Below are 27,998 nucleotides of genomic sequence, written 5' to 3'. Positions count from 1 at the left end.
GTAAACGTAAAATAATCCCATGCCACTTTCATCCATGGGCAGAACTTGGTCAGGGCTTCTGCCCCAGAGCAACTCATAGGCTGGAGGGCGCGCCCTGGTGGCAGTCCAGAGGAGTGGACAGAAACAGGAGCACATGACCTTTGAAGACTAACTGGAGTACCCAGCGATCTGAAGTAATGGACCCTAATTGAGTCAGAAAATGGGAAACACTCCCCTGATCAGAAGCTGATGAAGGAGGGAGGGCAAACTAAAGTGGCTTTGAGGCTGCAGAATCAGTGGAAGAAGGGATGACTGAAACTGTTGCTAATGTCCCTTATATTCACTTTGTCAGTGAAAAGAGTGAAAGGATTGCTGCAGGGTCACAACGGTATGGGAAGGCTGTGAAAGCGACAGCACTGCTGGTGGAATTGCTTAGCCATAGAGGCCAGTTCTAACAATTGTGCCGTAACATAAGAGCTTCTTCTCAATTAGTATATCCATTAGAGCAGCAGGAAAATCTCCAGAAAATCCAGGGTGAGTCTAAAGGATCTGACAATGAAATCTTATGGCAACATCAACAGGGTTTGAAACCCAAAACCTTACAACGTGATGTCTGACCTGCTATGCTCATAAAGCATTGTTTCATTTTTGTGGAATTTGCAAAACAAGTGAATAGTCAGTCAGAAGAAAATTATTTTTTGGACCAGCCATCCGTAAGCCCAGCTGGGTTGAGCCACTACCACTACCATCACCTTTGAGAACACTTTTACAGTGGCCGAAAGAGGATACCAAATTAAATAGTGTACATCCTCTACAGTGAGGCACAGGAACAGTCTGTGAATTATAAACTGCAATGCCAATCTCGAGATTTTGCAGAACCAATGAAACCCCAATCCAGACCCTGTCCTTTTTGGGAACCAAACAGTATAAGGAGTAATCAATTTCCCTTTCTGCATGGAGAAATGCTCCATGGACTACCAGCTACTTCAAAGAGGAAGTACTGCCTGACAAACTGCATACCAGTCAGCTGTTCCTAGACTTACCCTGGAAAGCCGGTGGAGTACTGTTAGCCAGCAGAGGAGTCTGCTGCATCGACAAAGGTGCACTGTTTACGCATCGGGAAACAGTCTGTTGACTCGGACAGCAGTTCAGTCATCCGACATCTAAATACTGGGGAAGGATAGCGTCAGCTTGGGGGAGTACTTCTATACTCCACTGCGGAAGGACGACGGGAGTCCCGCCAAGATCTAAATCAGGCCCTTAGTCTGCATCGTATGAAGGCAAAGTTTCAAATGCCCTAGCATTCTATTGGCCATGAATTGCCTCAGCTTAGGATGCTATGGCAGACTTGTCCCACTGGGGAAACAACACTTACAACGCAACTTTTACAACGCACTACCTTTACAACGAAACTTTTACAACGCAACATCCATTACAACGCATGCCATTACAACGCAACCATTACAACGCATGTCACTACAACGCATACCACTACAACGTGTAGTGGAGAAGTGTGGCTCATGGTGTAGAGCAGGCAGACCCTGAAGCAGAGGTCAGACCCGGGACCAGGGTTCAATTCCCGACGCGGCAGGGTCTTGAGCTCAAATGTCCACGGACTTGATAATTCTCGCTTCGGTGCCTGCTCTAATCATGGGTTCTCACTCTGCAACTCTGGGCATTAAGCTTGCTTAATCTCCACAATGGCTCCCCGCGGCGGGATGCCTGGCTTTCACCTTGGGGATGCCCTGTAGGGGCTATCTCACAGGGAAAAGCCAGGACGGGTTCCCAAGGCAAGCGCCGAGATACCCTTCGGGTCATCGAGCGCTATATAAGAACACACATACATACATACAACGCATGTCATTACAACGCAGTCATTACAACGCATACCATTACAACGCATACCTACACTATCCAACACTTACCCTACTGTTGCACCCCCTGGAGTTAGAATAGTAATTTTTACCCCTACACTATCCAATACTTACCCTACTGTTGCACCCCCTGGAGTTAGAATAGTAATTTTTACCCCTACACTATCCAACACTTACCCTACTGTTGCACCCCCCTGGAGTTAGAATAGTAATTTTTACCCCTACACTATCCAATACTTACCATACATGCAATGTAATGGTATACGTTGTAATGGTATGCGTTGTAAATGAAGTATGCGTTGTAGTGGAATGCGTTGCAAAGGTAGTTTCAAAGAATTCGTTGTAATGGCATGCGTTGTAATGGAATGCGTTGTAATGGATGTTGCGGTGTAAAAAATGTGTTGTAAAGGTATGCGTTGTAAAAGTAGGCGTTGTAACGACATACATCCGTCCCACTGAATTTTGCTTTCTTTGTTTTCTTTTTAAGTGCTTGTATTCTTTTATGTTCCTTGCAACTTAGATGACTTCTTTCTAGTGATACAACGTGCCTCGGAGAGGGATAGATGTAGACTTATCCACGATTCAATATATGCCTCACTCTATTACAGATGTTTACAACAGAAACTGTTAAAGGTTCGGAGACAATTATTATCTAGCTAATGCGCATGGTTCGGCTGGGTTGCTGTCATTCAATCACACATTTATTGCTACAGCCCCTTTAATATTTGGAGATAGCCTTGCTTTTATTTTGCACTTTGATATCTCCTCAAACACTGCATAAAAAATAAATTCCAGTATATCATTAAAATGGATTTGGAGAAGCAGTTTCAGGACAACGCAGTAAGGTTTCAATACGAGAAAACGGCAGCAGGTTTCTCAACAATGGACTAAAAAAAGGGAACTTAAAAAACTAAGAAAAAACAAGGATTAGCCGACATTTTAATAAAACAACTATACAGCAAGTTTTGGTGGCGGCATGGCCATAAATGCCTTGCTCTTTATGTGCCAAATCACTTCTGACTCATACTCCAATTGCCATACATATCTGATACAAGTAAAATATTTTGAGTAAATGTAAACTAGGTGTAACAGTTTCTACATTTGCGTTACAAAGGAGGAACACACAAAATGTCAGCGAATAGTAAAAATTATTTAATTCATGGATATAATTACATTCTTCAGTTGTATTCCCGGGTTCAGGCAGCAGTCTATTGATGAACGCTTTAAAATACAGGTTGCAAACCAAAAAGACTTTAGCTTAGAGGTCAACTCTTTGCATTCAACAAAGGGCAGGCTCAAGTCAGAGCAAACGTCAGCCCCATTTGTATTCAGCAACCCTTTCCCGAATTATTCAGACCAGATTAACGCGAACAGAATAAAGGTACCTCAGATATTTCTAAAAACCTGGAGGCCAAGAAGAGAGGGGGGTAGCAATAATAAGTGGGCGGTGTCTCCGTGGAAATCCCAGGCCTCACCTTATGAATAGAGTCATTCCCTATTCACAACTTCTTCATTGTCACACGCCCACTCACTTGCCATGTAGACTGTGGTGCATCCACTTTTCCCAAGCCGAAACATGAGGTAAGAGTTACTGCTTGTATAATGAGAGCCACAGAGTTTAAGAAAGCCCAAAGATATGCATCACAAATAATATGAATACCCACCAAGGGTGAAAACATTTGAATTCACAGGAAATATTCGCATTTTATGGCAGAAAACCAGCATAATACACTAATCTCAAACTCGGGTAATTCTTAGCAGTCAATTAGTTGTCGCTCAACAGACAATAGGCACTTAACTTTCCATTTAAATACGTCTCTTTGCTGGAGGTCTGGGCCTTCAATCTGTAATTCTGCAACAAACTGCTGCCCGAACTCATTTTAAGCGACTCGCATAGCTCCGAAGAAATATTTTTGCACAATCCATATTGGGTAAACATGTGGATAAAACGATTTTATTTTAGACGCGTTCATAAAATTAGTGGTGTCCCTGCACACGACTGCAGCTCCATATGTTTGTCTTCCAGAAAACGTACTCAGTTTCACTGATTTGTTTAACAACTGCTTCTGTGGGTTCAGTCGATAACGCTGACCCCTCCCATCCTCTGGAGTTGTTTTTGCTATTTAATTCGTCTAGACAAAATATAATTTGCAAGTAAGGAAATGTAAGCAATCTAGTCTCACACTAGAAACGGACAAAATTGAAACCGCCCCAAAACACGGGCTATAATGAACCGAAATACTGCAATGAGCAAAAATACATAACGCAACTGCCTACTAGAAAGTTTCAGTAAAAATTAAATTCCTTTTTATTTCCATTCAAAATGCCTTTTAGTCAGAACTCCGCTACAGCTTCATTTGGGGTGGAGTGGAAGGGGGCACTAAAAACAACCAAAATCTTTGTAAATCAATAAAATAAGCAGGCTACTCTTCATATTGACGTTGGTACTGTAATGAAGACACAATACTTCACATTTTGAGTTGAGAACTTCTTGTCACACACTTTATGTAGGTACAGAGGTTGTAAACACTCTACATATTAGCATTTAAGTAAAAATAACAACACATTTAGAATCACAAGTGTTTTTGGTATCACTAACATAAAATGAAGCAAAAATATATAAACCACTTACGCAGAAGATTTTGCTGTAATGATTCTGAGCGATACAAATTTGATGTGTTCTTCTTAAAAACATTCTTCAAAAGCTGAGCTCTTTCCGTCAAGCTGGTAACAAATCATAATTGTTAAATTTGTTAAAACAACACTGACACCATTTTACATTTATTAATGTCATAGCAAATATGCTTTTTTCGGTTCTAAAATACATAAAACCACCTTAAACGCTTTTGCTTCTCCTATAATGGGAAAAGAGTCATCATAACGATGCAATCGTAAAAAAACACAGTATAGTACCCACACCCATAATATCTGTAAAATTACTACTTATTAACAAAAATGCCAAAAGTTCCCCATAAAGAATCAACAGAACTCGTACATTTTTGTGCGCTACACTCTTCAGAGAGCATATTTACTGCAGACAGCTAACCTTTCTTTGTCTAGGAGATAAACAGATTTCAATTTAAAGAAATTAATTCCACAATAAATCCTATGAAACTATCGCATTTTGGTTGATTTTTCACATATATTGTAAACATTTACCCCTTCGTTTCATACAAGTGTAAATGCATAAATGCCCTGTGAAGAACTAATGCAACCGTGTGGCAGTTTGTGTACACCTCCGGAGCATGCGAGGCAGGACAGAATATACACTTTTGATCTTTGTAGTAAATAATAACTAGTGGCAATACTAGTTAATGCAGTTAGTGTTAATCTTGTATACATTATATGTAGGAGTGTTTTAACTGCACATAATACAAAGGGATAAAAACCCATATTTCACAGGCAAACCTGAAAAATGGAAAATATTTAATGGTTCCCTATAAAATAATGACAGCCCTCAGCGCTCAAGCCCCTCTGCAGAGCTTTACTGTTCCCAGGATTTTTCGCATGCAGGACCTGATTACACGGTAAGGTTAGCTAAACTATTCGGCAACCCCGTAAATTATGCAGCATATTCTCTGGCAGAATTTTTTTCATCCAATTGAGATAGAAACAACATTTTTGTTAAAACTGTATTTTATGTTGCAAATGAAAAACCTCCATAATTATGCATTAAACGCAACAACCATGGATTCACATAAATCCACTGGACCTCACCACTGCTTATTGTTTTATCAAACATGTATTCATGAGATATAAACAAAGCCTAAACGTTCCATTTCTATTCAGTGTCCATTGTTAGCTGTACTTTGAAGAAGCAGCTTTTTCAAGCTAACTACCCCAAGACAAACTTATAATAGAAGAAAATATACAATGGATAACAGGTGTCATACAGTCCTATATTGGCATCACCGGGCAAATGGTCAGGTGACATTTACAAACCAGGAGGTCAACTTGTGGGTTATGAGGTCACCAGAACTCCTCAATGGCAATACAAGACCATATCACTTGGGTCTGTACATCATATATAATGTGGTGCCTTTCAAGGTAAACATTTTAAAAATATAGCACAAAATGGTGGATTAGCATTTTCTGTAATTCTGCAGAATGATACATAATTTTGCTGTAATTTTGCTGAATTATGCTAAAGCAAATTACACAAATTTCACACACCTCTAATTTATATATAATATATACATACACAAAAACATGTTTATTTATATATACTGATATCTCTCTCTCTCTCTCTCTCTCTCTCTCTCTCTCTATATATATATATATATATATATATATATATATATATATATACATACATATATATATATATATATATACACACACACACACACACACTCAAACATACATATATGTATACAACACACACCAGTGTTCAAGAAAAGAGGCATGCCAAACTGGAACTGCTTTGTGGTGAAGCTTTAATCCAATTTTTAGGCTGAAAGTATGACTCGTTTCGACCCCACATGGCTCTTGTTTATTCCAGTACTCAGGCTGAAAATATGACTCGTTTCGACCCCACATCGCTCTTGTTCATACATCGTGATTCCCAAACAAGCGCAAACACAGTTTTCATTGATGGCAACCTCACAGCCTTCTGGAAGAAGATCGAAGACCTTTAACTATCGCCCCTCAGCCTCGAAGCACGAAGTTGGAGATTGTGCAGGTTCGGGTGCAAAACCCTCCCGTTTTTGCAACAGGAGATCTCTCGAAGGGGCTGCCTGATCAGAGGACAGATTGCACATGCCCAGGAGTTCTGGATACCAAACTCTCCTTGCTCAATTCAGAGCCACCAGGATACCTTGGATCCGGTCGGTTCTTATCCTCTTCCGAACTTGAGTGAGAAGAGGTATTGGCAGGCAGACGTATAGGTGATGCGTCTCCGAGCGACAGGCGCTTTGGAAACTCCAATGCTGACACTGGGTGTACTAGGCAGTGGTGAATAAATTGAGCCAAGGTTCTCCCCAGCCCCGAAAGGGACTTTGAGCCACCTCCAGATGCAGATGCCATTTGTGGTTTGTGAGGCATCGACAGCTGGCGTTAAGAGATCCTTCCAGGTGCTGCATGACCAAGAAAATGTCCTGGCGTCCTAGCATGTCCAGAGGCACAGAGCTGCCTCGCACAAGCTCCACAACCCTACTCTGCCCTGCTTGCTGCAGTATCGCATGGCGGTAGTGTGTTCCATGAAAATCTGGACCAGGTTTCCTTTGATGGATGATAGTAAAGTTTTCAATGCCTAGCAAATTTCTCTGAGCTCCAGAACACTGATGTGGAGCTGCGTCTCCACTGAAGACCAAAGGCCTCTGGCATCCACCTGCCCCAGATGGCCGCCTCAGTTCAGAAACAATCAGTTACGACTGTCATCTCTAGGTGGGTAAGAGAGTGGGGTCTGGGTTTGTTTGCCACCACTGCAAGTCTTTTGCAGTCTCCTTCGACATCTGGACCAGGTGTTCCTCATGCTGTGTCCATTGTAACTTCAGCTCCTACTTCAGAAGGGCATCAGACCAAGAAGTCTCAAAGTCAGCGTAGGCGGATGGCTTAGTATATGGTGCACACTTATTTAAGTGAAGAAATTACACTAATCCAGACAACCCTTATGGTGATTTTAGTGGTCTTAGGCAAACAAAGAAAGCTCTCTAAGTGGTCGATGTGGAGAGCAGCCTTCAAGCTTAGTTCAGGAGTGTTAAGCAGCTTGTTTTACCTGATCTAATCATGTAGTGTAGGTTAAATGAAAAAGAACCACACAGTGCATTTATAAAAATATGGCTATTTATTATGGAACACTCACTAACACATTGGTATATCTCCTACCCGGAGATATCAACACAAATACACACAATACTTCAATACAAACAGGTATGTAAGCACAATACACAGTGGTTTTCAAAGGGAGACCAAACCATATACTAAGAAAGTGGAATGCGAATTGCAACCTAAGTTGGGGCTTGGACCACGAGACTCAGACGAGCTGGGATCTCAAGGAACCACCCAAGGTAAGTATCCAGGAACCCACGGAGCTGTGTGCAGAGCACGAACACACCTGAGTACTCAATAAAAGTCAACGGGAAAGTTGCGGTTGCAGTTTTGAAGAGGGACCCTTCCCAGTGGGCCCTGAAGAAACCCAGTGGAAGACAGAAGGTTGGGGAGTCACCCCACCCGTGGATTCCCCAGGAACCAGGATAACTACACCAAGAAAGCCGGGTGCATAGGTGCGTAGTAACATCGGAAATTGCCATAGACTACAATGGAGGACTTCAGAAACGATGCCGCTGGTGAAGACTGTGCAAGAGTCCGGTGGAATCCAAGTATAGATTCTAGAATAGATTCTAGAATAGAAGAAACTGCAGGCAGAGACATAGTCTATGCCACTCAGGGATGACCAGGAGGCATGGAAGAGCAATGACCACCAATGATGGAAGATGCAGGAATGATGACGTGACCTTGTCGCTGCAGCAGTGTGGAACAGGTGACGCTGAGGAAGACCAGGTGTCGTTCACGAGCTGTCCCACGTCAGAAGTCAGGAACAAGGGGGTCGGTGTCTGGTGGGAGCACCAACTAGCCTTGGCAGCAGCAAAAGATGTAGAAAACGACGAAGGAGCAAAACGGGGACCAGTTAGGCCCAAGGGACTCACCAAGAACAGGAGAGTCAGAGAAGGCCCTGGTAGCAGGGGAGCCCACTGAAGCAAGAGAAGACCCTCAAGAGGACCCACAGACCATAGGCACATTAGTCGCTGGAGGACCTTGAGCAGCTCATCAAAGAGGATGGCCCTCGATACATAGGATGTGGTGAGGAAGATGATCTTGGCAGCAAGAGATACTGGAGGCTGGGGCTTCCTGTAGCCCAAAGGTCTCTGGAGTGCAGAGCCAACAACCCTTGGCAACGGCAAATCAATGCTGTGCACAGGGGTTCAGTCCCAGCGGTTCTGACAAGGGATACTGGCCTCAAAATTCCAGAGAGGACAGGTCAGGCCTCGAGGGAGTTGCAGAACCACCACCTGTGTTGCTGAGCTTTTCGAAGTCCGTCGGACGTCAGGAGCAGCAGACCGGTCTGCTTCTTTGCGGTGCCTGCAGATACAGGGGAGTGATTACTTTACTACAAGGGAGAATACTTTGGGCGTCCTTGATGTCCACAAGTCTGTTGAAAATCCTGGATGAAGCACAGACACAGATTGCGAAGAAGACTTGCAGAGCAGCGAGTCCAGGAGCATCAGGATTCTTCCGTGATGCAGTCTAGGTTCCAGGCGAAGTTCAGCGAAGTCCAAGTGTCCATACAGTCAAAGAGCGACTTTCAGGCTTGAGTCTTGTCCCACGACGAATCTGAGGACCCAGCCACAGGTAAGCCCTTGTATACACTAAGAAAGGGGTTAAGATGACTCATGGGTACCGCCCAGAGGAGGGGCTGGACAGAGGGAAGTATACTCCCATGTCCTTTGTCCAGTTTTGCACCAGAGCAGAAGCCAAGGGCTCCCAGAACTGGTTCTAACCTAACTAGAGTATGTACGGAGGGTACCAAATGTGCCCTTCAAAGCCGTCTGGTGGCGCTAGAAAGCACCCCCAACCCAGCTCAATACACAAAGTCTTGTCTGGGAGGTGGTCACACCTCCCTGTAACAGGAAACCTATTGTTCTACCTTCCCCTGCTCGAGCTCAACTCAGCATCTGGAGGGCAGAATCATGTCTGGGGTCGGCAGCAGCACAAGTCTGCTGGCAGACCCTGGAAGGCTGCTACCAGGAGTACTGGGGACTTCCCGGAGGAGTCCTCCAGTGCATGGAATCATACTTCCAACACCGTTAACGGTGATGGAGTATGATTCCAATACGTTTGAAACCAAACCTGATCAGGTTCAGGACAGCCAGTATATAGTTAGCCATTGCGTAATGACCATAATAAGCATGGTGTATATATGTATCAAAATAGCTGACCGTACTTACAAAGCCTGGAGAATCAACTTCTGGTTTCTAGAGGGATATCCTGCTCATGTAGGGCACCCTCAGATTGAAAGGTCTGCCTTAGGGGTGACTTATAGGTTTTAAGTGTAGTGGCCTCAGATATACGAAAACATGTCTGTCGTAATTGGTGCTAGCACCAGCCCACACAGGCTGCAATGGCAGGACTGTAGTTACAGTTTGAGTAGTCTCTCATGGATGGCAGAATACATGCTGCAGCACATGGGGAACCCTGGTGTACATATGCCCTGGGTACCTTAGTACCATATACTAGGGACCTACATGGGTATGCCAGTAGACAATTGTGGAGGTACCAAAGTACTGACAAATTTAGGGAGGAAGCACAGTGGCTGGGGTCCTGATTTCAGGATCCCAGCCACACTAGTAAAAGACTGACACCAGCAAAAAGTTGGGGAACCATGAAAGCAGATCCTACTTTCCTACAGTCAGTCACACCGAAATCCAGGACTGAGGTCAAAACATCGGGATCATTGCCCGAATGTCCTGGACTCTCCCCTCTATAGGATAGGAATTACATTGCACCGTGTCCAGAATGGCCCTGATGAAAGGGAGCATCTAAAAAGAACTCAGGTGTTACTTCGGCATGTTGATAGTGAATCCCAGCGAAAGCAGAAGGTCCGCCATAGTTTGGAGGTGGGTGAAAACTATCTGAGTTAGCTTGTTTTCCTCAGCCAATCGTCAAGGTAGGGATAAGATTGGGACCCCTGACGATGTGCTGCTATCATAACCATCAGCTCCGGGAACACAGAGGAATACTAGTGAGATCAAAGGGAAGCACAGCGAATGGTAATGCACCTAGCACACTGTGAACCGCTGGGAACGCTCATTGGCCTGCAGGACAGGGATCTGAAAATATGCTTCCTGCAGGTCCAATACTACCATAAAGTCTCAAGGGCCTAAGGCAGACAGAACCTGGGTAAGTGTTAGCCTCATGGGACGTGGGTGGATAAAGCCGCATTTGGATATCATTTTTTGGGCCATATTTTACCGCATGCATACTTTGAGAGCGTCATAACGCTTTTCTTCGTAACAGATCCATGGAGACGCAGGTATGAGATACCGCGTGCATGGCTGAATACTGATTACAGCTTCTCGCGTGTGTACTTAACAACGTATTGTAGCCACCTTTGGGTCTTTAAAGAGAGATTGTTACCCCGCTGAAGAACGACCGGAGTAATTGCCCTGATATATATTAATGCGATAAGAGATATGCACTTAAATTACATGAATACTATTTTAATGAAAATCCTTCAACTCGCTGGACGAGACTACGTGAGAATATAAGGAGGCATAGACCCCAGGGTTGGAAAACATAGAAATATTTGGAAGAACTACTAGGGAAGACATTAGATGTATTCCTGATGAAGGTGGCTGTATTTTAATGTCCGCCGAAACGTGTCGATGCAAAAGGAGAAATAAACCTTACATTAATTGAGGATAATTCTGACTTCTGCTGGATTAATTTTCTGTTTGGTATCTCCTTTTTACTAATAGGAACTCCATTTTTCCTTGTTTTTTAAAAATGTCTGTGTCCCAATTTTAATTATGTTTCATTGTATGTTGATATGAATAAACTGTACAGGATAACCTTACTAGAGTATTTTTGCTCTTACATTGCTTCTTTAGTTTAATATTTTTTAATTATTGATTGGATGTCTATATGCCTGTGTGGACTTGGGTCCTTACATTAAGGTGCGCAAAGGGAATCTTTATATGACGAAAGTCAGTTGTGGAACCCTATCCCTTTGGTACTGGGGTCCCTCTCTCTTTTATTAGAGTTACCTTTCTGTTTACCAAGGATGGGGACCTTTTTGAGGATGATGGGTCATTTGCCTCACGTTTCAGGGAATTTTATGCCGACCTATATACGGCGCAGTATCTCCCTAGGGAGAACTCGGATCTTTATTTGCATCATGCGGATACTACTCACCTAACGGCTGATCAGGACTTAGGCCTCAAGACTCGAACAACCGATTGGAATCAAAGAGGTGGTATCTGCCATCTCGAAACAGAAGCTCTTGATATTCCATGGCCCTGATGGCTTCATGTCGTTGTTCTATAAGACTTTTTGCATCCGGTTAGCTCCCCTTCTCACTAGGGTTTTTAACTAATTTAGGGTCCTGCCACCATCACACCCTCGATGTTGGATGCTTCAGTTGTAGCCTGGTAAAGACGAGCAGCTCTGTGGGTCATATAAACAGATCTCCCTGCTTAATGTGAACACAAAGCTCTTCACAAGTATTTTGACGGCGCGTCTTTCTCCAGTGTTGCCTGGACTGGTGGACCCAGACCAGGAGAGGTTTATTCCCCACTGACAATGTGTAGACAAAATTAAAAGAATTCTACATCTCAAAGAAAAAGCCTATCGATCCCAGCGGGAGGCTATGCTCTTCTCCGTCGATGCAGAGAAGGCATTTGACAGAGGTGTAAAAACACTTTAGCTTGTGCCTCGTTGAGGGTTAATGGGAGAAGTTCGGCCCCTTTTCCAATTTGGCAAGACACGCAGCAGGGTTGCCCTTTGTCACCCCTGCTGTTTGCTCTCTATGTGGAGCCCTTTGCCCAGATGGTTAGAGACCACACTGGTATTACGAGGGTGCGCTATGGGGGTGACGAGCACGTCATTACCTTAAACGCGGATGACGTTTTGGTGGCCATCGATAATATGACTAAATCACGGGCCATGAGTATTTCGGTCCCGCCCGACTCTATGGCATCTATCGCCCAAAATTACTCAATATTTTGGTTGCCTTGCCCTCTTCCCTAACACAGCTTACAGCTGGCGCCCACCCTAAAAGTAATCAGGACTCTAAACTAGCGTACTCTTGATGGGCGGGTCCGAGTTGACTTGGGCCGATGATAGCTGTACCCTCTCTCAATACAGGGCCATATAGCCGCATTGAAGATGGCAGTACTCCCAAGAATTCTCTTCCTCTTCCAGGTTCACCCACTTCAACCATCTCGGATATGGATAAAATCCATACAAACTGCGTTACGATGCTTCGTTGGAGCTCACAGGCGGTCATGTATGCATTGGGAGTTGAGTTGGTGCCCCCAGAGGATGGGGGGATTGGGTATCCCGAGCACTATTATAATGTGTTGCAACTTTGATATTTGGTCGAATGGTCCTGGGTGGAATCTGAGAAGCCTTGGTTAAGCATGGATTGACCAGTGGAGGGCATCCCTCTGTGGATAATCCAGTTTTTGCCTCATATTCAACGCCCACTGTCTCTTTTATGTTTCTCCAATAACTAGGTAGCTCTTGAGAGTGTGGAATAACCAGGCGACTCTAAGGGGCTTCACATAATTTCCATCTCCCCTCACCCCGGTGGTGGGCAACCCAGATTTTTCACTGGGCCTCGAGGGGGTGGCATTCAGGGTGTGGGAGGAAGCAGGTTGTCGAGTGCACCATACCCATCCACAAGCTATGCCAGGATAATCCCATTTCTGAAATTGAGAGATTTCCCTATCTCAAGAAGCGGCATTGGCTTGTGCATCCCCTGGTAAGGGAGGCGGTACGAAGGCACCTCACAAGGTACGAAAAGTGGCTTCGTACTAAGGATACAGATAACCACTTGATCATGGATCTCTATACTATGCTGCTCGGCCTGGCCCCTGAAGATAAGACGGCAGCGCAGGCTAGATGGGAATCGGAACTAGGTAGACAGTTGTCCCTGAGGATTGGCAGGATATATACTATAGGGCAGGACATATGGCTAATAACAAATCCACCAAGGAAGCTTCCATCAAGATTGCCACATTTTGGTATTTGACCCCTGTCCGTCTACATATAGGTAACTCAGAGCGTAGTGCAGATTTTTGGAGGGGATATAGTACACTTGGGACTCTGTTGCATATTCTGGGGGAATGTCCCCGTCTAACCCGATTTTGGGAGGACATATCGAAAGACGTGGACACGTTCTTACAGACCCAAATGCCTAGGTTGGAATTTCCCAACCCACTAACATTTCCACTCAAATCCCGCAGGGGCAGACTAATAGGCCTTGCATTGGGGGCAGCACATCAGACTATCTTGGCAAATTGGGGTACTGAAAGAGTGCTGACTCGCCACGGTTGGCTTCACTGCTTGTGGCATCTGCTGGGGATGGAGAAGATTACCATGATGATATTAGCACAAGGGGAGTCTTATCTAGAGATTTGGGGGCCATTCATCTCACTCTTTTCTCACGAGTTCACGGAATTGACCTGCCCTACCTTCGATTACTTTGCCTAACTGACCCCACATCCACACCGTCGGGAATAGGCTCTTCTTGGTAAGCTGTTGTGCACATGTTGACATCAACATTTTTGATTATGTGTCCAGTGCCCATGGGGCGAAGGCGGAGCAAAGGAGTGAGGTGGGAGTTGGGGCGAGTGCAACCTTGTGCGGTCTCATCTATGTCACTGATTTGTACTATCTTTGATTGGCAACAATAAAAACAACTTTGAACAATGGACTGGTCCAGATGGAATGGAATTGCTAGTTTGGGTAGGAAAGCAGCTCTAATCTAAATGACAACTTGTCACGTAAAAAGCAAGTGAAAAGAGGTAGGACACTTAGTGCTTGCAACTCGCTCTCCCATCTTGCTGAAGTTATGGCACCAAGAAAACGGTTTGTAATGGTTAATGTTTGCAACTGGCAATTGTTAAGAGGCTGAAACAGTGAGCCTGTCAAAAAGATTAAGATCAAATTAAGACCCCCTTAAGGCATGATAAATGTACCAGGAGGAAACACAAGACAATGGACGACTTAAAGAGAGACGGCTGGTCTGGAAGGCAAAGGAAATTGAGAAGGCTGCTAGGTATCCCTACACAACACAGCCTTGCTGAGCTAGAGAAAGGGTAAATCTGAGGATGTCAGACAAATGGTTCTTCAAGGAATCCAGGTTATTCTCCGCTTACCAGGTGACAAACCTGTTTCACCTTCTGGCGCAAACAATCTAGGTGGAATGATGGGGGGCAGAGAGAACAACATTTATCCTGTGCAGATATCTGGAAAGAAGTCCGATGCCCTCGCTCAGGTTGTAGGAATGAAGGTAGAAGCTCTGATGGTTGGCTGCAAATATTGTCCCTCTGACTAACAGAGAAGGTCTGCTCTGAATGGTTGACAGATCAGGGGGCATAGGCAAAGGTGCAGAGGAGATGTACACCACATTCCTTTCAGTCAATCCGGTGCTACTAGAATGATTTGGGCCTGGTATTGGCAAATTATCCTCAGAACTCAAGGAATACACTGCATAGGAGGAAATGCATAATAAAGAAAAACACCCCACTTTAACCAAAAAGCGTTCTCAAGCATCCTTACAGTGGATACTGGAGGACACAGAACTGTTGGGAATTAGTGTTTCTGGTGGTAGCAAACAAACAAGTTTCTTATCTTAGGTAACAATGTTTCTAGTAGATACTCCATTTAACCCCCAATTTCTCCCTTGTAGAATATAGAATATACCCAGGGACTAATCCAAATCCAGACGATTCTTCAGCATAGCTCATGCCTGCTAGTAGGTGGCATCATTTCGTTCCACTTTGGCCCGATCAACCCCAGAAGTGACAACTGAAACCACATATAGGCACCACCCAAGTGCTGACGTCAGTTTCTTTCTGGACACTGTCAGTGCCATCCAACATGTAGCCCAAAAACAATTATGTGACCTAGTGTGCAGATCTCTCATTTGGGACCTTTTTATGTATAAACTTTGTTTATTGCGCTGCAAATTCAGTGTATCATACCAATATGCTTCACAGACTGGCGTGGCGTCAACATTCAGCCCAGCCAGCGTCAATACAGCTTTTAGTAACAGGTCAAAACAGGGAAAAGGGAGAGAAGGGTGCTTGGACATATGCGTGTTGCGGACCCTGTCCTGAAGCCCAAGTGCTAATAGAGTGTCTTCAAGGCACCATTGGTGGTGACCCGGAATAGTGGGGCACCACATAAAGGTAATGCACAAGTTACTACTTGTGTAACGATATATCTGTAAGAGACATTAGTTAGTGATCGATTCCTTACCTTAGAATATCCCCAGGCGTCAGACTGGATCCGGAAAGTTTTGCGTAGCAGTACCCTTGCGCGTCGGTAGGCGTCGTCTGCGGCTCCGCGTCCGTCGTCGGCGCCGTGATGACGTCGTCGGAGTACTTAGACGCCGCCTCCGCGTGCTGACGTCAGTTCTTAGCCACAGCTTTTCCGCGCCAGAAGCGCAGAGCCATGACAAAAACCGACACTGGTGCCAAGAAACTAGGGCCCTGAAAGGGGATGACCTTAACCCTAGATATCGGTTCGCAGAACGGGGAGGATGGGTGGGTCGGTAAGGAATCTATCACTAACTAATGTCTCTTACAGATATATCGTTACACAAGTAGTAACTTGTGCATCTGAAAGAGACACGTTAGTGATAGATTCCTTACCTTAGAATAGATACCCCAGCAATACCATCCCCGTGGTGGTGGGTCTGCAAACCAATATTCACACCAGAAAGTCCTGGAGAACGGAACGGCCGAAGTAGCCATCCCTCCGGACTTGACTGTCCAGGCAGTAGTGCCTCGCAAACGTGTGCAACGAAGCCCACGTAGCAGCCTGGCAAATGTCCTGCAAGGGCACACCTCGGCCCAAGGCAGTTGTAGTGGCCGTGGCTCGAGTGGAATGAGCCCGCAGCCCAACAGGTGGTTCCTTCTTTGCCAAGGAGTAACACGCCTGGATGCACATGATAATCCATCGAGAAATGGTCCTCTTGTGCACCGCTTTCCCTTTCTTAGCGCCCGCGTACCCAACAAAGAGTTGATCATCCACCCGGAACTGGCGTGTGCGATCCAGATAGAACGAGAGCGCACGTTTTGGGTCCAGACGGTGGAGCCTCTCCTCCTCTCTCGAGGGGTGCGGAGGCGGAAAGAAGGTGGGCAATGTGATGGACTGCCCAATGTGGAAGGCCGTGACCACCTTAGGCAAGAAGGAGGGCCTAGTCCTCAAAACAACCTTGTCCGGATGGACTGAAAGGAAAGGAGGCTTACAAGAGAGGGCCTGGAGCTCACTCACTCTCCTGGCAGAGGTGATGGCTACCAGGAAGGCAGTCTTCAAAGAAAGAAGGCGAAGTGGACAGTTATGAAGTGGCTCAAAGGGAGCGCACATCAGAAATGTTAGAACCAGGTTCAAGTCCCACTGAGGCATCACGAAAGGAACAGGAGGAAAGGTATGAGTGATGCCTTTCAGAAATCTGTTTACTATAGGGGACTTGAACAAAGAAGGTTGGTCAGGCAGCCTCAGAAAGGCTGAAAGAGCCGAAAGATAGCCCTTGATAGTGCCCAGAGCAGAGCCCTGCCGGGCAAGAGAAAGAAGGAAGAGAAGAATCTCAGAGAGAGGGGCATTGAGAGGATCCACAGCCTTTGCTGTGCACCATGCCACAAATCTGTTCCACCTGCAGGCGTATACCGTCTTCGTGGAGGGACGCCTGGCTGCCAGAATGATGTTGCAAACTTCAGGAGGCAAGTCAAATGGCCTCAACTGTCGCCGCTCAATCTCCATGCATGGAGGTGGAGACTGGACAGGTTCGGGTGGAGGACCGTCCCCTGCTGCTGCGACAGAAGGTCCTCCTGAAGAGGCAGACGAACCGGGGGATCGACTGACATACTGAGTAGCTCGGGATACCAGTACCTTCGTGCCCAGTCCGGAGCCACAAGGATGACTTGTGCCCGGTCGCGCTTGATCTTCTTCAGCACTCTGGGCAGAAGAGGTATAGGCGGAAAGGCGTACAACAGACCGCAGCTCCACTCGCAACGAAAAGCGTCTCCGAGCGAGCGCCGCCTTGGAAATTCCAACGCGCAGAACTGATGACATTGCGCGTTCTCTTCGGTGGCGAATAGATCTAACCAAGGCTCTCCCCATCGCAGAAAGAGGCCTTCCGCCACGTCCGAGTTCAGACGCCATTCGTGATCCATCGAGCACCGACGGCTGAGTTCGTCCGCCCTGGCGTTCAGAGAACCTGCCAGGTGTTGAACCACCAGAGTCACGCCCTGATGTTCCAGCCATTGCCAGAGGCGCAGAGCCTCCTGGCATAGGGTCCACGACCCCACCCCGCCCTGTTTGTTGCAGTACCACATGGCGGTGGTGTTGTCCGTGAACACCTGCACTGCACTCCCTCGGACAGACGGGAGGAATGCTTTCAGTGCCAGACGAATCGCCCGCAGCTCCAACAGATTGATATGGAGCCGGGAATCCGCCGGAGACCAGAGTCCTCTGATCTCCGCCTCTCCCAAGTGGCCACCCCAGCCCTGGAGGGACGCGTCCGTCACAACTACGTGCTCCGGTTGGGGGAGGGAGAGGGATCTGCCGCTGACCCAATCGCGGTCCGTGAGCCACCACTGCAGCTGTCTCGCAGTGCCCTCCGAGATCAGGACATGGTCGGACAGGTTGCCCCGGTGCTGGGCCCACTGAAACTTCAGGTCCCACTGCAGAGCCCGCATCCGCCACCGTGCGTGATGCACCAGAAGGATGCAGGAGGCCATCAGCCCCAGAAGCCGCAGCGTCAACCTGACCGAAACCCGGGATAACGGCCCGAAGATCGGAATCAGGGCCTGTATATCCCGAACCCGCTGTTCGGGCGGATAAACCCGAAACTGTGCCGAGTCGAGAACTGCTCCGATAAAAAGGAGCTTCTGAGAGGGGCACAGGTGTGACTTCGGCACATTGATGGAAAATCCCAGCCGGTGCAGGAGATCCGCCGTAGTCTGGAGGTGGTTGACGACTGCCTGGGGCGAGCCCGCCTTCAACAACCAGTCGTCTAGGTAGGGGAAGACTGAAACCCCTAACCTGCGCAGGTGAGCTGCGACCACCGCCATCACCTTCGTGAACACCCGTGGGGCGCTGGTAAGGCCGAAGGGGAGCACGGTAAACTGAAAGTGCTCGAGGCCTACCGTGAACCGCAGGTAACGCCGGTGGGCCGGCAGGACGGGGATGTGGAAATACGCATCCTGCAAGTCCAACGCTACCATCCAGTCTCCTGGGTCTAGGGCAGCCAAGACCTGAGCCAGTGTCAGCATTTTGAACTTCTCCTTCCGGAGGAAGCCGTTGACGTTCCTCAGATCCAAGATAGGGCGTAGGGCCCCTTTGCCCTTCTTGGGTACCAGGAAGTAGTGGGAGTAGCAACCACGACCTACTTCTGGCCCAGGAACGCGCTCGATGGCCCCCTTGGCCAAGAGGGCCGAAACTTCCTCCTGCAGGAGCCGCAAATGATCCCCCGATACGCGGTGGTGTTGCGGTGGCATGGCTTGAGGGGTCGTCTCGAAGGGGAGGGAGTAGCCCCTTCGGACGATCTGCAGCACCCACCTGTCCGAAGTGACTGTGCGCCAGTGAGAGTGGTGATGGCGAACCCTGCCCCCCACTGGCGTCACATGGGCCGAAAAGCACGGACTAGGAGGGTTTAGAGGCGGATGCTGCGGGGGCAGGTGTGGACTGGTACCGCTTGCCTCCCCGACCGCCTCCACGGCGGTTTCCACGGCCGCCGCCGCGCTGGACGACAGTTTGCGGCGAGTGGCTGGCGGCACGCGTGGGGACGCCCCTTCCTTGGCCACGAAAGGGGCGAAAGGCACCCACTTGCTGGCGCGGGGCCGAGAGGCCCAAGGACTTGGCCGTAGCCCTGGAGTCCTTAAAGCGCTCAAGCGCGTGGTCTGCCTTGTCGCCAAAGAGGCGACGGCCATCGAACGGCATGTGCATGAGTGTATTCTGGACATCAGCCGAGAAGTTTGCGGATCTGAGCCAGGCTTGGCGTCGAATCGCCACCGTCGTAGCCATCGCTCTGCCCAGCGAGTAAGTTGTATCCAGTCCGCACCTGATCGAATACTTCGCTGCGTCCCGGCCCTCCACTAGGGCTTGGCCGAGTTTGGCCCGTACCTCCAACGGACACTCTGGCAGCAACTCCGCCACCGTTTCCCATATAGAATGGGTGTAACGGCCCAAGAGGCATGCGGTGTTGGAAGACCGCAGTCCCAAGCTGAGGGACGAGAACACCTTTTTGCCATAGGCCTCGTACCTCTTGGATTCCCTGTCCGGCGGGGCCGTCGGGAAGGCGGTCTGGGAATTAGAGGCCTGGATAACCAGACTCTCGGGGGTGGGGTGGGTGGACAGGAAACATGGGTCGCCCGGGGCCGGGCGGTGGCGTCTGGCCACGTTCCTATCTACAGGCGAACCTGTAGCGGGCCTGGACCAAGTGCCCAAAAGAACGTCCGACAAGGCCTCATTAAACGGCAGCATAGGCTCCATGGAGCATGACTGCGGCTTAAGGACCTCAGTGAGGAGGTTAGTCCTCACTGCCGCGACGGGGAGCTCAAGGCCCAACGCCTGAGCAGCCCTCATCAACACCACACTATATGTCGCGCCCTCCTCCGAAGCCACGGAAGGAGGAGAGACGAATCCAGGGTCTGGAGAGGTGTCCAGGCCACTGGCCTCCCCAAGGTCTCCTGTCCAGTCCATGTTAGACTGACATTCCCTTGCCAGAGGGTCCTCAGACCCCTCCCAATCCTCCTCTTCCCCCATCTCCTGAGACTCAGGGTCGTAAGTGAATGAGGATGGGTCATAGGGATGGAATTCCCCGACCGGCGTCGAGATCGGCGCCGACAGGCTCCGTCCCGACGCCGGAACCCACAGAGAGGAGGCATTGGGGACGGCGTCGGCCGAGGCCGACGCCAGAGGGGACACCACACGGACCGACCCCGGGGGGGTCGTAAGGTCCACCGGGGACGATCCAACGCCCGACGAGGGCCGAACGGCACCCTGCGGTGTCGGGCCCGAAGGCACCGACGACGCCGGGACCGCTGAACCCTGCGGCGCCGAGCCCGAGGGCAGCGGCCGCGTCGGGATCGTGGAGCCCTGCGGCGCCAGCGCTGAAGACGCCGGCGGCGTCGGGGCCGAAGCACCCGACGGCGTCGGGGTCGCAGCCCCCGACCCACTAGGGCCCCCAGACGGGTTCGCTGGGCCCGAAGGCGCCGCGGAACCCGTCGGAGAAGAAAGGGACCTCATGGCCATGAGGAAGCGCTCTATCTCCTCCGGCGTCGCGTTCAGCCCAGGGACCGGGGGGTATGGAGCCGAACGCGGCGCCCGCGACTCCTGAGGAGCCGCGTGGACGGTGTCACCCGAACCCCCGGCCGCATCGCGCGAGCGTCGGGGGGAGTCGGAAGAGCGATGATGTCTCTTCGACTTCTTATGTCTCTTACCTGACGACTTGGACCCGGAGGAGTGGTGCCGACTCCCGGAGCTGTGACGGCTCCGCCCCCGCGACCTGTCCCTCGACATCCCGTGGGACCGGGACCGGGACCTCACACGGCGCGGGGCCGACTGGCGGATCTCGAGTCGCCTGCGGGACCGCTCCCGCCTGGCCTTCCTCGAGAGGGCCCGACAGTCGGAGCAGGCCTCGTCGTCATGGTCGACACCCAAACACATCAGGCACAGGCGGTGCGGATCCGTAATCGACATGAGGCGTTCGCACTCGTCGCAGTGCTTGAAGCCGGGCATCCCTAACGGCACCGTCGGAGTCGTGAAGACTTCGAAATAGATCAAAAGATCCAAAAAGTTAGTCAAAAAATGACTAGGGAACTGCTTTTTCCAGATCTGCGCTGGCTGGCGCGGAAAAAAGAAGAACTGACGTCAGCACGCGGAGGCGGCGTCTAAGTACTCCGACGACGTCATCACGGCGCCCACGACGCCGACGACGGACGTGGAGCCGCAGACGACGCCTACCGACGAGCAAGGGTACTGCTACGCAAAACTTTCCGGATCCAGTCTGACGCCTGGGGATATTCTAAGGTAAGGAATCTATCACTAACGTGTCTCTTTCAGATTGCTCCTGCAATCGGGTCCGCATCAAGGCAGTTTAGCAGTGTCCAAAAAAGGGAAAAAGAACCATAACCAAACGAAATGTCCCCATCCCCGCCACCCCCCAGCCTACCCACCCCCCACCCCTATTCCAGGTCCATTTTCCTACCTCGTAACAGTGGTCTCTCAGGCCTCCGTGTTTGTGGCAGCCGGCTGCGACAGCCGCAACAGGCGTAGGTATCTGGGGCAGGTCACTTCTCGAAATTCTGAAGCCAGAGGCGTTAAGAAGGGTTGCCATAATTCTGGATATTTGTCGCCCTCCCCCTTAGCAATCAGTGACAGTTTCTCCATCCCCAGGACGTACCAGAGACGGTGCAGCCAGCCCTGAAAAGTGGGAACATGTGTAGTGCGCCAATAAGTGAGGATATTTTGTCTCGCTGATCCCAAAGCTATAGCTATCAGCCTTTCTCTGTAGGAGCGCAGGGGGTAAGTGATGGGATTGGGAGAGCCTAGCAGCACATATGCGGGGAACCTCGGGATGGTGGTGTCTAAGTGCAGATCTATTTCGTCTAGCACCTGGTTCCAATAATCCTGCAGATGAGAACAGTCCCACAACAGGTGTACCAGTGTACCCCTCTCCCCGCAGCCCGGCCAGCAGAGCGCGTCTCGTGTGTGGTCCATCTCGTGAAGTTTTTCAGTTTTTAACTTGCCTTGCCATCTCTTAAGCACCTCGCACTTTCAGGGCACGGTAGAGCGGACCTAGCGCTCACGTGACCCCCTTGCACCGGCTGCCATCGCCGCTGGCCACGCCCACCCTGAGGCCACGCCCCCTTCCCGCCCTTCATAAGCGCTGACACGCTAGCGCTCGGCTGGGTTTAGTCTCCTGAGGCGAAAAGCCGGGAGCAGAAGCGAAATTGAATTGTTTGTCTTTTTAAAACTTACTTGCACTTTTAAAACTTGCCTTGCCATCTCTTAAGCACCTCGCACTTTCAGGGCACGGTAGAGCGGACCTAGCGCTCACGTGACCCCCTTGCACCGGCTGCCATCGCCGCTGGCCACGCCCACCCTGAGGCCACACCCCCTTCCCGCCCTTCATAAGCGCTGACACGCTAGCGCTCGGCTGGGTTTAGTCTCCTGAGGCGAAAAGCCGGGAGCAGAAGCGAAATTGAATTGTTTGTCTTTTTAAAACTTACTTGCACTTTTAAAACTTGCCTTGCCATCTCTTAAGCACCTTGCACTTTCAGGGCACGGTAGAGCGGACCTAGCGCTCACGTGACCCCCTTGCACCGGCTGCCATCGCCGCTGGCCACGCCCACCCTGAGGCCACGCCCCCTTCCCGCCCTTCATAAGCGCTGACACGCTAGCACTCGGCTGGGTTTAGTCTCCTGAGGCGAAAAGCCGGGAGCAGAAGCGAAATTGAATTGTTTGTCTTTTTAAAACTTACTTGCACTTTTAAAACTTGCCTGCCATCTCTTAAGCACCTCGCACTTTCAGGGCACGGTAGAGCGGACCTAGCGCTCACGTGACCCCCTTGCACCGGCTGCCATCGCCGCTGGCCACGCCCACCCTGAGGTCACGCCCCCTTCCCGCCCTTCATAAGCGCTGGCACGCTAGCGCTCGGCTGGGTTTAGTCTCCTGAGGCAAAAAGCCGTGAGCAGAAGCGAAATTGAATTGTTTGTCTTTTTAAAACTTACTTGCACTTTTAAAACTTGCCTTGCCATCTCTTAAGCACCTCGCACTTTCAGGGCACGGTAGAGCGGACCTAGCGCTCACGTGACCCCCTTGCACCGGCTGCCATCGCCGCTGGCCACGCCCACCCTGAGGCCACGCCCCCTTCCCGCCCTTCATAAGCGCTGACACGCTAGCGCTCGGCTGGGTTTAGTCTCTTGAGGCGAAAAGCCGGGAGCAGAAGCGAAATTGAATTGTTTGTCTTTTTAAAACTTACTTGCACTTTTAAAACTTGCCTTGCCATCTCTTAAGCACCTCGCACTTTCAGGGCACGGTAGAGCGGACCTAGCGCTCACGTGACCCCCTTGCACCGGCTGCCATCGCCGCTGGCCACGCCCACCCTGAGGCCACGCCCCCTTCCCGCCCTTCATAAGCCCTGACACGCTAGTGCTCGGCTGGGTTTAGTCTCCTGAGGCGAAAAGCCGGGAGCAGAAGCGAAATTGAATTGTTTGTCTTTTTAAAACTTACTTGCACTTTTAAAACTTGCCTTGCCATCTCTTAAGCACCTCGCACTTTCAGGGCACGGTAGAGCGGACCTAGCGCTCACGTGACCCCCTTGCACCGGCTGCCATCGCCGCTGGCCACGCCCACCCTGAGGCCACGCCCCCTTCCCGCCCTTGAGGCCTCCTATAACAATGTGCAACTTCAGAACGCGCAGCGGACGTGCGCAGCGGGCGCGCCGTTTGCGCGCCGAAGGCGCGTCTAAGGCAAGCCCGTCTGCGCCCGGACGGGGCTAGGGGCACGACTCCATGCCAAAATTACATCATACTCTTCTGAGGAGCTTACCACCCTCCAAGGCCACTGGCCACTCTCAGAAACCGTCCGTAGGCACATCGCCTCATTAGGGCTTGCCCCCCCTTCTATTCCAACATTGCCGCCTTCCCGGTCGGCCTCCCCGCCACGCTGCTTTTCCCCGCCTGATCCCTCCCCCCCTACTCCGTCATTATCTGTTCTTTTACTCAACACCAGGTCAGCGGTCAAGCACCATCACGAGCTGTTTGTCTTACTCGATACTGAGAAGTCTGACTTACTGCTCCTGACCGAGACCTGGTTCTGCGATTCTTCCCTCCCCGTCCTCTTGGCTACTCTCCCCCCTTCCTACGTTGCCTTACGTGCCGATCGCCCAGCGGGCAGGGTTGGCGGTGGTGTGGCGTTAATCGCTCGATCTGAACTGAACTTTCAAATCCTTCCCTCTTCCCCCATCCCCCTCACTGAATTCCTTATAGTCCGCTCCCTCTTCTTCTCCCCCCCTATTACTTGCCTTCTAATGTATCGCCCACCCCAGTCTTCATCTCTGTTCTTACCGGCATTTCAAGACCTGCTGGCCAACTTGGTGGTCAACTACGCTTCGGTCTTGGTGCTAGAGGATTTTAACTATTGGCCCTCGGACCCCTCTGAGTGCACTGCTTCGAAAGAGTTCACAGAATCCCTTCTTTCTCTGAACTTTGTCCCGCACATAACTGTCCCCACTCATTCTCACGGCCACATACTTGACCAGGTTTGGTCCCTCAACCTTCCAGTTTCCTCGGTGACTGTATCTCCTTGTCCCTGGTCCGACCATGCCCTCATCTCTTTCTCCATCTCTCTCAACCCTGTATCCAAAGCCCCACACGCCAAAAATACCTGGGCACGGAATTGGAACAGAGTTGATTTTCCTTCCTTGTCCTCCCTGCTTCGGAACTCCACTCCGACCCTTTCTGGTCTCTCATCCGACTCTCAAGCCAACGCTATTAATACCTGGCTGGCTGGAGGTTGTGACTCAGTGGCTCCCCTGCGTCGCATTTCCATCCGGCGACCCAAGGACTCCAACAGATGGTTTAATGACCACCTAAAAAAGCTAAAACTGACCGTCCGACAGGCAGAGAGGCAGTGGAGAAAAAATTCCTGCCCCTCACTAAAAATCCTCTATCTTACATCACTTGCCGAATACAAAACTGCAATCCTCTCCGCCAAAACCACTTATTTTTCAACAAAAATCATGTCAGCCGAAAACAAGCCCAGGGAAATCTTCGGTATAGTGAAGGACCTGGCCTATTCCGATAGAGCTTCACCCCAAATCCCTCCATCCCAGTCATTATGCGACCAACTTAACACTTACTTCTTGGATAAGATCGTTACAATCAAGGCCAACATCCCCCCCCCTCGTCCGCCTTTGTTGACCCCTCCCCTTCCACTGTTCAAAGTCATCTTACTTCTATTCCCCCCCCTCACTGAGGCAATATTCCAGGAGATACTCCCCAAAGTAAAGTCGGGTTCTCCGGCAGACATCTGTCCGGCACGTATCCTGCAACAAATCTACTCTTCTTGCCCTGAACCCCCCATTACTTTCCTCAACAGCTCTCTTGCGCAGGGAGTAGTGACCCCTGCACTCAAATCAGCCACCATAGTGCCTATTTTAAAGAAGCCTGGCGCTGACCCGTCCATCTCAGCCAATTATCGCCCCATTTCCCTGCTGCCTTATTTGGGCAAGGTGCTGGAACGCCATGTCACCGCGGTACTCAGCGCCCACGTAGAGGTTAATGGGGGACTGGCCTCTCGCCAGGCCGGCTTCCGCCCCAGGCACTCGACCGAATCAGTTGTGGTCTCGGTCTTGGACAACCTCAGGAAGGGTATGGATAATAACAAACACCAGGCGCTGGTACTCCTCGATCTCTCCGCCGCCTTTGACACGTTGGACCATACCATCTTACTGTCCCGTGTCAAGGCGGCTGGAATTGAGGGTTCAGCCCTGATTTGGCTTTCCTCCTTCCTGAGGGACCGCACCCAGGCGGTCCGGCTAGGAGACTTCACGACCACCCCACTCCCTGTCACCTGTGGTGTCCCCCAGGGTTCCTCTCTTTCCCCCTTACTATTCAATCTTTATATCTATCCTCTTATTTTCGCTCTTCAGCAGCTGGAGGTCACCGTGTATAATTATGCGGATGACCTCCAGCTCATCTTTGATCTATCCTCTTCTCCCCTCTCTGTCTCTAATTTTCAGTTCACCATGACATTCATCAGGGACTGGATGAACCACAACCATCTCAAATTGAACCCGGATAAAACCGAGTTGGTTCTCACCGGCGGTTCCTCCAGTCCCTGGAACCCTTTCTTCTGGCCCCCCACTCTTGGTCCCGCCCCCACTCCTTCAACCACGGTCAAAACACTGGGTGTTAAAATGAACAACCTGCTCACCCTCCATTCACAAATCAGCTCTGTAGTTTCTTCTTGCTTCCTCACCCTCCGAACCATCCGCACTGTCTCCCGTTTCTTTTCTCCCCAGGCACTTAAGTTGATCATGGCCGCACTGGTGATATCACGGCTGGACTACGCCAATGCCCTTTACAACGGCATTCCAGCATACAGCCTGCGGAGGCTTCAGATGGTCCAGAACCAGGCGGCCCGGTTGGTCTATGGTCTTTCACGTTATCATCACTCCACACCCCACCTCAGGGAGCTTCATTGGCTTCCTGTTAAGGAACGTTCCCTGTTTAAGATAGGCTGCATGGTCTTCCAGGCTCGCCAAGGCACTGCCCCCGCCTTCATTTCCTCGCTAATAAAAGATTACGTCCCCACCAGAGAGCTTCGCTCTTCTTCCAAGTCTCTCCTTCAAATCCCACGTTTCAAACGTAAAAAGTGGGGTGGAACCACCTTTTCTACCTTAGCTCCCACCTTCTGGAATTCCCTCCCCGATCACCTTCGTTCTGCCACTCATTATCTTTCTTTCCGTAAAGACCTAAAAACGTTTCTTTTCAAACAGGCCTTCCCCGTGTAACTTCCCTTCTCCTTTACGACAGGTTTTTATTTTTCAACTCAGTTGCCTAAACTCTCTACTAGCGCCAAGAAACCGTACGGTGCACGCTGCGCTCTATAAATGTTTTAAATTGGAAATTGGGGTATAATACCAGTATGTGGCCAGTTTAGTGAGAGTGTCTGTTAATCCCATGTGGTGCGCAGAATGACGGGCCCTGTAACAAATGCCTTCCCACTCTTTATTACTCAGTGTGCGCCCCAAGTCCCTTTCCCACCTCGCCCTTCCTGCATTGTGAATATGTGTGTATCTGCCCAATAGCATGCGGTAAAGATCCGATATCAAGCCGCGGTCATTTTTCCTAGAGAGCAGCCAGTATTCGTAGTTGCTGAGTCTGCGGTCAGCCCCCGCTCTAATGGTGGGGTGGAGCGCCCAGTGTCGCAACTGGAAGTAGCGAAGACGTTCCCCCTCCGGCAGAAGGCATCAAAGGGGATAGCTCCCTCCTTAGCATAGATGTGGGACAACACTTTGCAACCCGCAGGGCCCCATTTTGCAAAAGCCACCACGTCCATGCCGCGACCAAAGTCCGGGTTGGACACTAGAGGTGTCAGCGGGGATGGGAAGGACGTTAGCTCATGTGGTATGCTCACCTGATCCCACACCTCCAGAGGCGTCCTCGTAATGAAGGAAGCATAGAGATTCGGGGGTCGATGGCGCCACCGTAGGAAAGGTACCTCCTGCAGAGTGCGACCCACCACTGCCTGGTCTTGGAAGAGCCAGTGCTTCTCCGACTCCCATTTGCTCCACTCCACGAGCGTTCTTAACTGTGCCGCTTGGAAGTATAGTAACAGGTCCGGGAGGCCCAATCCTCCTTGTGCAGGAGGCAGCATTGCCAAGCGTAGTTTCATGCGCGG

At 49.9% G+C, this 27,998-nt stretch overlaps 1 protein-coding gene across 1 annotated transcript in view; it reads right to left on the bottom strand.

Annotated features, from left to right (window-relative positions):
- LOC147665720 (putative phospholipid-transporting ATPase IA) overlaps nt 1-27,998 on the bottom strand; it is an 82,684-nt gene that overhangs the window by 41,145 nt on the left and 13,541 nt on the right. Inside the window, exon 3 of the mRNA XM_086949565.1 lies at nt 4,486-4,577. Coding sequence (XP_086805691.1) covers nt 4,486-4,577 — 92 coding nt within the window. The remainder of the gene's footprint in view (nt 1-4,485; nt 4,578-27,998) is intronic.

This window comes from Lissotriton vulgaris, unplaced genomic scaffold (assembly GCF_964263255.1).
Source record: "Lissotriton vulgaris unplaced genomic scaffold, aLisVul1.2 SCAFFOLD_1706, whole genome shotgun sequence".
Lineage (NCBI taxonomy): Eukaryota > Metazoa > Chordata > Amphibia > Caudata > Salamandridae > Lissotriton > Lissotriton vulgaris.
This window is presented reverse-complemented; position numbering and strand designations above follow the sequence as displayed.